The 12,216-nt window shown below is 45.2% G+C and overlaps 1 protein-coding gene across 2 annotated transcripts in view; it reads left to right on the top strand.

Annotated features, from left to right (window-relative positions):
• Positions 1–12,216, top strand: part of EEIG1 (estrogen-induced osteoclastogenesis regulator 1) — a 36,994-nt gene that overhangs the window by 10,647 nt on the left and 14,131 nt on the right. For both annotated transcript variants that reach the window (XM_069873400.1, XM_069873401.1), the window contains exons 3-4: positions 11,002–11,122; positions 11,448–11,477. In XM_069873400.1, the coding sequence (XP_069729501.1) occupies positions 11,002–11,122; positions 11,448–11,477 (151 nt within the window). The remainder of the gene's footprint in view (positions 1–11,001; positions 11,123–11,447; positions 11,478–12,216) is intronic.

The raw sequence follows: 12,216 nt of genomic DNA on the forward strand, positions 1-12,216 counted from the left end.
CTTGGAATAGAAAGGTGAGGTTGGCAGTGGTTTCAGGACTTTCAGTGGATTTTTGTTCATGCACATGTGCGTATAGGTTGGGGAGAGCGTTGCTAGCTTGGCTGCATTTTCATCATTCTTTTTTCTGTTTCTCTTGCTCATTTATGTTCTTCCCATCATCACCCAGGCTGCACCTGCATGTCACAGACTATGAGGGAGGAATCTAAGATATTTATAATTCTGCAGTCTTTCCAGCTTTCCTAAAGCTTCTGGACTAGAGCAGCAGTTTTAGTCTTCGTGCTTCGACATAGCCTTGTTGTTCCAGGTCAGCCCCAGCTCGTGCAGCGTCCTGTTTCCATCCACAGCAATAAGGGCTGTTCAGGAGGCAGTCTGCTTGCCTCTGTGACAGATTAATTATGTAGGAACCTCTCTGTAGGAAAGCTCTTTTCCTGGCTTCTGTCAGCGGCCTGTTACGTTTTATCTCTTACTTCGGTAACACCAGGCAATTGCATCTGCATAAATGTTGAATTCCTTTCAAGGGCAGTGCTGCTCATCTTATGCCTTCAGTAGCCTGCAGTGCTCCCTGCCACAAGGGAAATTCTGTCTTGTGGAGGAGTGTATTTCCTATAACTGTTTCTTACATTTACTGCTTTGTTGAATAACCTTTTTCTGCTGTACAGGGAGTAGCTGATGTGTTGTTTGGCTACTGTTCTCTGTAAAACCCGTTTCTGATGTAGGTTTTAGCAATGGCTTTTCCTGCCTTCCGTGCAAATACGTCTGTTGTTTCAAAACAAATCTGTATGTTGTCTTCCCTCCAGAAGTGATGCACACACATCTCCGATGTTGTTTGCTCTCAGTAGGGGACAATCAAGGAAATGTGTCTGAATACAGCTGGTTGTGACAAGCACAGAGGAGGCAAAACTTCTCTGATCCTCAGAAACCTGTTTCTGGCAGCTGAGCAGTGGGAGCCTGTGCTCACATCTCCCAAGTGCTTCACCTGCACCGTCTGCTGTTGCAAAATGCAGAGCTCTCCCATATTCTGCTTTTAACCAAGACGTAGTGTATGAAATTACCTTTCTCTGATTAGGACAAGTTGCATCATGAGATATTGGCCTTTATTGAGAACTGTATTTTTCTGAAGCTGTGGGTCCAGAGGAGCGAAAGCAGCTCTAACTGCTCTGTCTCAGACCCTTTTCTCTCCCTTCCTCTTACTGGCTCTGGCACCACGGCATCTCACCAGGTCTGACACAGTGTGGAGTTGGGGCAGAAAGGAAGGGAGAGAGGGGACAGGCAGCATCTAGAAGTTCCAGCCCATCACCACCAGCATGGTGACAAGTCAGGCAGGCGGCAGAATTTGCTTCACAGCCTCTTGTCATCTGCAAACCTCCTCTGCTGAGTATCTTTTTCTGCTGCCAGCAATAGATGTTGATGGTGGGGACAGAGGATCAGTGTGAATGTGTTTGTACCTTGACCTTAAAAACAGTGACCTGGTTTGTACTCTTAAAAAGAAACCATCATAAAGCACCTGTATTCATTGTGGAGTGAAAAAGCTGCTGTCAATATATAAAGGGCTTTCTCCTGATCTGTTGTATTGGTTTTGACTGAACGTATACCGTGTAGAAGTGACTCAGAGGGGTACGTGTCTGGACAAGGTAGGGTGTTACCTCTTGGGTAACTAAACCTACTTTTAGCACCAGGGTTGACTTCAGGCAGCTAATTTACTGAAGGGCTCGTCAGCATACTCGAGCCAAATTGCAGTGGCGTTACATCACACGGCATTGATGAAATTATTCCAGAAATGAACTTGGCCTGGTGTACAGGTTAATTTACACTACAAAGGCTTCACTGGTACAGCTATATTGGCAAACTCTGCTGGTTGAAACAGGGCTGATATTGGCAAAAAATGTCACTTAACTATTCTGGCATCAGTATATCTTCAGATGCCTTATCTGCCTTAGAGGCAAAAAGATTTGTGTGTGTACATCACTTGTGTGAAGGATGTAGTTCCTTTTCTTGTGGCAATTCCTATCAGTTTTCATTTTCCAGATTTACTGTACCAGCAAAGCCCTGGAATATTGAGTTGACCCATGTCTTGATTTTTCTCATTTTTGGGAGCACGTGTGGATTTTTTTTTATTAGTTTGTTTGTTTGTTTTGCAAGGTCTCTTTTCTTTAAAAGAACAACTTTGCAAACACAGCTTTCTTGCTTATGGAGTTGTAGTCATGTCTTGTACCCTGTGCGGCAGGGACATTATCAGAGCTCTCCTTGCTAGAGTTTACGTTGCTGCCTTTCTTTACTTGGAGCTTAAATTTAGTCAGCGAAGAGCAAATCTGGAATCTCTCAAGATGACACCTAACACTTAGGGGACAAGGAAAGTTTATAAATATATCAGCAACACATAATCAGTGCATCTTCATTTTATGTCTGCAGTCTGCCAGAAGTGGAAAGGCTTTCTAAGCTACAATGTGTTACAGAATATGGTGAGTTTATCTACCTTAATCCTGTAAGCATCTGTACAGAACAAATCTTAAGGTTTTCCTGAAGCGTTTGGGAGCTTCTGAAACTTTAAGTTCATCTGTCTGTTAGAACCACAGGGGAAATTTGAATTGTGATTTGGCCAAAGGGCAAATGGGCCCTGGGAGGGTCAGGATTTTTCTTCCTCTTAAGTTTCATGGCTTTTGCTATGCAATCAACTTGATAATGAGCCTGAGCACCTTCTCCCTCTGTGCCCTCAGTCCCCTAGTCACATGGAGGTCTCTCAGCTCAGATTTGCTCATTCCCTGTAACTCCAGCTGACTTGGCTGGCTGCATAGGTTAGAGTTCAGGAGCCCTTCATAGTTGAGCTGTTCCCATGCCTGTTTTACGCATAGAGCACCTGTGATTGTTCAGTGGTCATAGCTGTGGCAAACCAGATCTGAAAGGTGTTTATGCCCGGAGTTAGATAAGTTCTTCCAAGTGTGCTGGGTGTGAGCTGCAAAGTAGCACAGAGCACCCATGGGACTGAGAGGCACAACATCTCTGAGACAGGCTGGAAAGTGCCACGCCAACGTACAGCGAGCTCCGTGTAGGAGCTGGTGGGTAACCTGGGCAGACCCGAGTGGAATCTGCAGTGCAGACCTGTACTTGTTTCTTTTGTAACTGAAATCTTTCTGAATTTTCGTAGGAGAGGAAAGCACCGGCAGTGAGCTTGGCAACCTGGCACATGGTTTATTCTTCACTAATCCAGCTCCAACGTAGTCTATCGGAACAATAGAAGTAGGAGTTGGTGTGGTGACTCAGCGCATGATCAGAGTTCAAAAAAAAGCAAATACGTCTTTCAGTGTTCAATACGCACATTATTACAGGCTTGTGTTTCAGTTACTGAGTCATCTATCCAGTTATTCCTTTCTTTACACTTAAGAGTATGGTTGTTTACTTGTGATATTTTTGCTCCTGGCACACATCCCTGGCCTCTGACCAGAAGGAGCCCGTGCTCTGTAGATGTGGCAAGAAGTCCTTGGATATGAGCTGCTTCGAGCTGGTCTCTCTTCAGCGAAGAGTGTAACATATTGCACAGAATTTATTGTTACAGTCCCTTCTTGTCCTTGTTTTCCTGATGTCTGGCTTTTCTTCTCTGCTTTGAGATTACAGAATGTAAATTATAAATACCTTGAAGCAGACTGGTCTTGCTGGGCATGTCCTGTCTGCAAAGTGCTATGTATATGTCCCTTGCTCTGCAGCCAAGTCTTTTAGAATTATTTCCCCTTGTCTTCTCCCTGCTCCACCCTTACCTACCCTTCCAAAACTCATCCAACTTGTTCCATAGCATAAGTTTTAAAGGGTCACTATTCTGGGACTTTCTTTCCCCATTTGGCACAGTTTTTGTCATGCAACTTCTGCTGTAGTTCTCGGATCACCAGCTGCATGCTATTTTTTAGTAACTTCCATTGTTTCCTTATGGTATTTTTAACATAGTTCATGTTAGAAGGAGCGTAAATGTTTGAAGACATAAATAAAAGGAATGGTTGGAAATACTTTTTGTCTGAAAGGACCCCCTGTACTTAGTTGTAGAAGCGCCGGAGAGTGTGGTAACGCAGTGCAGCGATCCGGACTACATGAGGTGGACGGCACTGGAAGTGCCTACAGGACATTCTTCGTGAGGTGCAGGATTTCATGTCTGTCACTTCTAAAAGACACGTGTCTGGATGCACATGAATGCAGTCCAGACATAACTGAATTACTGCCTTTCGCAGAAGCTGTTAAAAGCACCATGAGGAATGCTGATGCTGGAGGGTTTTCTGCTGGTGATTGACTGCCAGCCCCATTCTCCAGTAAGTATTATCATTCCCTGGCTTGTACTGGTGGACCTTTATCAAGATTGATCGCTGCCTTGGAGGGGACTGTAATATGCAGTTCAAAAGCCATGCGTCTACGGAAATAGGCTTCTGGAAATGAGGTTAAAGCCATAAAAAGTCGATCACTTGCCTGCTAGGTACCAGCTTATTGTTAAGGAAGATTTCTAAATCTTTGTGTGTTCTGTTTTTATTTCATGCTTACTGTATTTTTGCTCCAGTTCTTTCCTCACGTACCCTTCAGGTGCTTGTTGCTGTCATCTTCCCTCGTCCTCCAGTTAAACACTATTGACTGTTTCTTACTGAATTTTCTTCCATTAACTTTTGCTTTCCTGTATGGTTACTGCTAATCCTTTTTACTGTATTTGCCTCTTCTCCAGTCAAATAGGGGTTATGCAGGCTGCACTGTGCATAAGTGGAATCTAGTTTCCTATGCTGACTCTCCCTTACTTCTCCTTTACCACTCACTCTTTCCTCACCTCTCCAAGGGCCAGCAGACAGCAGGAGTGGATGGATGTGAACTGAGCAAGCATGGTGAAGGCTTCCAGAAGCGTTAGAGCTTGTCTTGTTCCCACTAGAAAATGCTGGATTGTGCAAAGGCTTTATTCTAAAAGCATTAGTGTTCAAATTTGGCATTTAGGGAACCCATACGCATCTCTCTTCTGGTGTGAATGAAGAACTGAAGTAATAAGTGTAAGCTGATGGCAGGAGGGAGATGTGGGTAGGTGTCCTTCTCCACCACGGGTCATTTGAATGGTTTTGCTGGGAATTTAGAAGTCAATTTTGCTAGTAGGTGGTGGATGTGATGACCTTACTGCTGAACCCTTGTTTAAAACACTTGCAGTGAAACATCCAAATAAGACTTGTTTCAAATGACAAAGGCTCGCTTAGTTCTCTTAGTGACACAGTCTGCATCATCTGTCTCTGAGCCATTTTTCCATCATAACTGCTAATGTCTACTACACAACAACCAGCACTTGTCAGCTGGAGAATACGGGGTTGTTTGCAGTGGGGGAGACATCCAGCTCTTTGGGCTGGCAGTTGTTCTGGTCCATGATGTCAGCCCTGTCAAAACAGAGTCACTTTTTTGTTGAGAGCTACTTGCAGCCCTTTCTTTTCTTCTGCTCAGGGAAGGCAAAACCTCTCTGTGTAAATCATTTGCCATAAAGCACTTGTATGCATGTAGGTTAAACTGTCTTGGATTTCCATGTCTTGGGTATCCAGCTGGATTTTTATGCTGCTGTGTGGTACTCCCCAGGAAATACGGTTTATCCCCTCTTGTTCTTGGGATACATTTCCACTGTGCTTCCCAGAACCAATTGCTGCATCGTGTGTGCTTGTGCTTTCTACTTGCGTTTGGCCTGCACGAGATTGACAACAGGATAAAAATGATGGCAGCCCCAAACCTTTACTAACGTGATACATTCCCAAGCTGAGGTTCGGTTGGCTGGCTGCCGATGGTGCATCTTGCTTCACTGTTGATTTCTTTCCTTTTCCTTGCCAGGCACCTGGATGGCAAAACCTCAGGACTGCAGTTTTCTTCAACGATATCTGTGCTGCAGTGTAATGCCCTGTCCTAAGCCCGTTATTTGGGGTTGCCTACAGCTTTTGGATCGTACATCTAAACCAGCTAATGGCTAAATGAAGGCTCACTCTCTATTATATATGTTTTCAGCCACCTTTGTATTTTCTGTGCTTTGTAGGCAGTGATTAGGACCTTTGTTTGTTGCAGGACCTGCTGTGTTTGTAGGATGGTGTAAATTTGGCATGCTGGGAGAACTGTGGTGTGAATACTGGTTGCTGATCCAGTTATCTTCTGTCAGTTTTGAAACAGGTTTTTCAGGGACGTTTCCTTGCCCTTACCAAAGGTCTCTCTTATGGCTTTGCACTAGATAACCTGGTTAAAATAATAACTGTCTTCTTCAGAGCGTAACATAGGATTGTTCCAGACTTTGCCAGGCTAAGGGAGTGTCGGTCATCCTGCTGTAATTCAGCTTTCGGAAGTGCTCAGGTCGGCTTGTCTTAATGGTGGGTCCCTGCAGCTGAAAGCAAAGCTGTGTCAAGAAATGCCATAGAAGATAAACGGTGCTGCCTTCAGATGCAATCTGATGAAATAACTTCAATTTCTCCCCCCATCTCTGTGACTGAGAGGATTGTACCTGCATTGCTGAGGCTGTGTTACTTTCCTCCCCAAAAGACCCACTGCTGGGGCCCCTTTAGGGCTGCTTTTCAGTCCCTCATGCTTAAATTAATCCGAGCTGGGACTTGGCTCCTGGCTCGGCCTCCTTGAAATGGTTTTATCTTTGCTGTGCCTTATCAGATCGAGACGATGCTGCTTGCTCCTGCTCTTGCTCCTGCGTGGGGTGGTGAAGCAGCAAGGAGGATGTAGAGTACGGATGGCCACAAGCAGGCAGGAGGATGAGTTCTGCTTGAAGGCTCTGGCACAGATCTGCAGCTCAGAGAGGGGGGACAGTGAGCGTGTGGATTGTGCATCAGAAACAGGAAAGCTTGCCCTCCACCTTTGTGTAGATGACGAGGAGGGAATCTGAATAAGGTGCTCTTTGTGTGTGCTTATCTCTCTACTGTCTTGTTTAGCCTGAGGTTTTCCCACATCTGTTCCCATGTATGAAACATCAGACTGAAACACATTGCTCTACTGAAATGTTTGGCATTAGGAAGCTATTTTTTGTTGTCGCTGCCCTCCCAGTATGCTTGTGGCCTTTTTATAATGCTTCATACTTCTGTCTAACTGACTACTGCCCTGAAGAGTGAAACATCTGCTTTTGTAAATGCTTCAGCAAGGCAAAACTGTTTCAGCGGGTTGGGTGTTTGAAGCATGATACCCGGTTGGGCACAACTTAGCTTTGAGTCTGTAAATAGAAGTTTTAATCTCTGTTCTGGTGTCTCAGTAGCTAGGTTTTCATGTGGGATAGAGGCTCACTGTAGCCCAAGATAGCATGGGTCGTATACGTGGTCTTTTTTCTAGAAGTGTTTGCTTTAGCTAACTTGCATTCATAGTGAGCTTTGTGGCTTTCTGTAACAGTGCTACTCTGTCCATGGCATTAAAATCACAGTTGGCAAACATCTCTTCTCTAGAAACTCTTCTGCCTGCCTCCAGAGGTGCAGTAAAGCAATGCATGAGATCTGAACCCAAAGAGGCCACAGTGGCCTCACCAAGCACACGTCAACTTCTATAAGAGTGGGTAAACCAGTGGGTCACTGCTGTGCATCTTTTCCATTGCTTGGATTCATACCATGCTGTGGTGAAACCTCACCTAACTGATAAATGTGGTAAATCTTCACTCCAAGGGTAGAGGGGGAATGCTGTAAACTGTCCCTTCTGGCTGGTGAAGGAGCTGGAGGTAGGTAGCAGCTCTAGGCTTGGAAGACCTCAAGAAGCTCTTTCTGGAACTCTGCTTTTCACAAAAGCTACCGCAGGGTTGCATCGGTTTATTCTGAGGAGGTATATTTAGGTCTTGAAGAGTAATTACACAGCTTTGAAAGGTCTCCAGTCAGAAGAGGGCAAAACTTAGCTTGGCAGAGATTCAACCTTCTGGGAGTCTTTCTGCAAAATGGTACAGACAGCTTTTTTAAAATAAAACTTCTGAAGGCTCATTGAATTGGCACCTCGTACCATGCATAGGTCTGATCTATTTCTAGCTCTCCAGATACAGACTAATGCTTAAAATGAAACACTTCTGGTTTAAAGCTGTTAGTTTCTGCTTTGCTTTTAGGTGCCTTGTGATTAGGATGGAAGGAAACGCCTCTTGGTGTAGCCCTCACCACACTTCTTGTGTAGTTTTGGTTTTCTGTGTGATGGTTCTTAATTGTACATTAGAGAATACTCAAGGGCTAAATACAAAACTGCTCCTCATCCAAGTCTACTTTTTTTTCCCTATTTTGGGGTTCTCTAATTACCAGCCTAACGATAGCTTAGTGGGAGGTGGATAGACAAAGCCCATTGCCTTCCCACATGCCATCTTTTGGAAATGTGGAACTGATTTTTTTAGTTTAGTTTGAAACAATGGTGCTGTCGCTTGCTTGTCTAACGATATAGATCCAGCCCCCACCCTTGAAAGCTGAAAGTCTTTTACTCTTTTAAAGTAAAAAAGAAAGTTGAAAGTCATTGTTGAACGATTGTGAAACGTGTGACTGGAAAGCAGCTCTGAATTTTATCTCATGAACTCCTTTCCCCCTGTGCAGACTCTTCTGAAGTCTTAAAAAGCCCCAAGCTATGAGTGCACCTGCAGCTTGGGTTCGTGTTCACAGGTAACATAAGCCCCTTTTCCTAATCCCTTGCACTGTGTGGCATCTACAGCAGTTTTGGAAAGCCAGCATACACCCTTAATAAGAAGCAGAATTTCTGTTAGCAGAGCTTATGCTAACAGCAAATTAACAATGAAGGAGCTCTATTACTAATCAGTACTTTTTGCCACGGTTTGAAGTAATTAGCCTTCATTGGACTTAGCAGCATCCAGCAGATGCTTAATCATAGCTGCATTGTAATACAAGCAAGAACTCATGAGTAAGGAAACTCACATGCAAGAGCAATTCTTGCCGGTCCCACTGACGAAGCAGCTGCCGGGAGCCATGCACATGCGATGGGTGTTTGGGAGCTGGAGCTCCGTTGCTGAAATATTTGCTTGTGGCAGGGGTTAGAGCTCTGAGCCGCATTTGTGCATGGGTTTTGCAGCAATGGGCTGTTGTACCTGTCTGATCTGAACACTATTCACTTGTAGCTGCCTTCCAGGATTCAGCTTGAAGCTCTGGTGTCGTTAGCAGAATTAGCAGTAGCCTTCTCTCTAGAAAATAGTGATTCCTTTTTAAAGACGACTAATGCTGCTAAAATATTTGGTGTTTTCTGCACCCCATATACCTTCCTTATGTTTCTGAAGCAGCTGTGTTCACAAGCAGTTTTCTGTTCCATTGAATTCCTCTTTTCATCTGTGTTTGAGTTTTCCTTCCTTTAGGTTATCCAAGATACCTACTGTTAAGTCAGTTTTAAGGCACCTAACATCTGAAAGTTAACTTTGCCTAATCTGGCAGGCTTGGTGAATATTTTATTATAAGCAAAGCCTTTTTAATCCCTCTGAAAGTGTTTCTTGTCCTGTCTAAAGGAGCTAGAGTGAGCTGAGTGGAGCAATGAGAACCAGATCTCATCTTGAATTAATCCCAGATTCAAAGGTATTTTCGGCACTTAGATCTCTGTTTTCAATGACTTCAATAGCTTGCCTTGATGCTGTCTGGAAGGAGTTTAAGTTCACTGCCTTGAAGGAATTGCTGCCTTCTGTTTTCCCACGTTTTAAACAGGGATGATCAGCCCTTATCTGCATTACAGAGGATTACAGGTTTCAGTTATTTGTCAACTACTCCTTTTCTGTTTTCTCTGTTTGCCTTAGTGGCACATTCAGGTCCCACAAAATGGCTCAGAGGACTAGCCAGATCCTCCTGGGTCAGGATCCAGGACCTGCTATCCATCCTGTTGGGCTCATCTTGCAGTTACAGAACAGCTTGTTGGTCTGTGCACTGACTTCTGCCCCTTTTTCCCAAAGAGGAGAGTTGAGGCGGCGCTGACCGATCGTTCTCCGCTTTGCTTCCAATCTCTGGTCAGATGGTGGGAAGCCACCCTTTCCCTGGTAAAGCAAAGTTTATCAGGTGCCCTTGCCCCTTTGTCCTGTGCTAAGAGGAGAGATAAGAGCGAGATGCAAACTTGCTAGCTCATAGCTGTCAAAAGTGCCGTCCCTTCCCTCCCTCCTGCCTCATTACTTTGAGAACTTAATTGGCTAAGAGCCAGACTGTGAGCTATAAACAGACCAGGTCCTGCAGAGGATCAGTGGGGAACCGGAGCCCCATGGAAGGACCCCCACACCTCGTTTCCGGCCTCTTTTGAACCTGTTTCCTTTGAAGGGGGAACTCGAGCTTCCCCTAAAGCCTCTGCAAAAGTCAAAGCGGTGCGTGAAGCGATTCCTGTGTTTGGGAAGTCTGCTTCTCTTCCCTCTGCAGGTTCAGGCTACACTGGAGCTATGTGTTTCTCCACTCACCCTGGACATCAGGGCAGGCTGCTCAGAAGCTGTGCAAGCAAAACCATCTCCTCCCTGGCTGAGACTGCTTTATGGGTTGAAACCCTCCCTGTGATGCAGAGCACAGTGTTTGCTTGGCACAGTCTTGTCTGTGTGCACCCAGGAGCATTTCCATGTGCGTATTTTGTCCTCCTTTGAGCTGGCCGTCCTCACTGGCTTAGTCCCAGGATAAGGAGCAGGATGGCTGCCTGGAAAGGACAAGCCATCCAGGACACTTAGCACATTTGCACATCGTAGGAAGATATGTTTGCAAACCTTCAGCCCAGTTCAGTTAACGAGGTTGGGTCTGTCCAGGCTGGATGGTGAATGAGCTAAACCGGCTAAGCAGGAAATGTCGGAGAGCTTGTGAGAGTTTTAAAGGCCAACTGTGTTGATGGGATGATTAGTCTTTCCTGTTACCTAGGTGGGTTTTAGCTGTGTTTGCTAGTGAAAAAGCTTGATGTTAACGTAACCCCTTTCTGTGGTGCAGTTTCAGGTGATGTGGACCAAGCTGTGTTGTAGAGGATCTTTGCAGGCCAGGTCACCAGTCATTAAAAAAGATAATTAATAGTTGGAATTGATGGCTTTGTACCTTTATTTGAAGACTGTATGGGTTTTTTTCATTCTTATAGAGAGGAAGTTCAGGAAAACTGTGTCCGCTGGAAAAAGAAATTCACCTTTGTGTGTAAAATGAGTGCCAACCCAGCCACAGGACTCCTGGACCCCTGCATCTGCCGCGTATCTGTCCGTAAGGTGAGCATCCAGCTTCTGCTTTGGGCAGGTAGTACCACCAGTGTACTGGTGTTGCTTACCAGCTGCTTTTTTGGCAGCAAGAGGAATTGCATGGACAGCGGTGGGAAGGAAAGATTGTTTTGGTCAGGATGTGACTCGAACAGAGCCTCTCTCCCCATCAAGGATGCTTGAAGGAGGGTGGGAGCAACCAGGGTGGTGGTAACCCTTGAGGGAGGGAGCTTGAGAAATCCTGAGAGTAAATTCCAGGATTGAGTAATGACTTTCCCCCTGTCTCCCCGACAAGTATAATAATTGCTTTTCCTGTTTGTTTTGTCTCCCATTATAGGAGCTGAAGGGCGGAAAAACCTACTCAAAGGTAAGAGCACAGGAAGGGCAAATGTGGCAGAGTGATGATGGTCTTGTCTTCTGTTAGTCCCATTAAAAACCAGTGGCTGCTCCATGAAGCAATCTGGAAAGACAGTCTTTAGTTCTTAGTTAAAGCCTGTGTTAAATGATTTCCCGAAAAAATCAACTTGCTGGGACAGGATCCAGTTTGCACTGGATGTGGATTTGAGAAGCGGGGGTTGGGAAGATGATCTGCGTGTCCTCAAACTTTGGGGAAGTTCTGAGTCAGATGTGAACTCTCTGGCTTCTGGCAACGTCTTGCTAATAAAGAAACACAGACTCGAGTTCTGTTCTCCAGAGCAGAGCAGCCAGCTGTGGCTGGGGTAGTCATCTCGCGAGGGCCAGCAGAAGCCTATGGCAGAAATCACCACCTCTCAAAGCACAAGAAACATTGAGGCAAAACCCAAACTGGTGAGCAGGGGTGCTTCGGGTTGTTCCCCTCCTCTCCCCCCATTTTCTTGCCTCTACTATGGAAGAGACAATGGGCCACCCCCTTCTCCTTGTGCTGGATCAAGAGACAATGTTGGCTTAGAAGTGGAGCTCATGCAGAGCCCAAAACCATGTTTGTTTGAAAATGAGTCACTGCTGCTAGTTTCTAATAAACAGATGTTCAGGTCACGCACAGCCTTGTAAGAATTTCTTCTAATCGATATCCTTCCTGACACCGTGGAGGCAACTCACTTTGACGAGTGAACTGCACTCACTCCGAT

The sequence above is a fragment of the Phaenicophaeus curvirostris genome, chromosome 20, assembly GCF_032191515.1.
Source record: "Phaenicophaeus curvirostris isolate KB17595 chromosome 20, BPBGC_Pcur_1.0, whole genome shotgun sequence".
Lineage (NCBI taxonomy): Eukaryota > Metazoa > Chordata > Aves > Cuculiformes > Cuculidae > Phaenicophaeus > Phaenicophaeus curvirostris.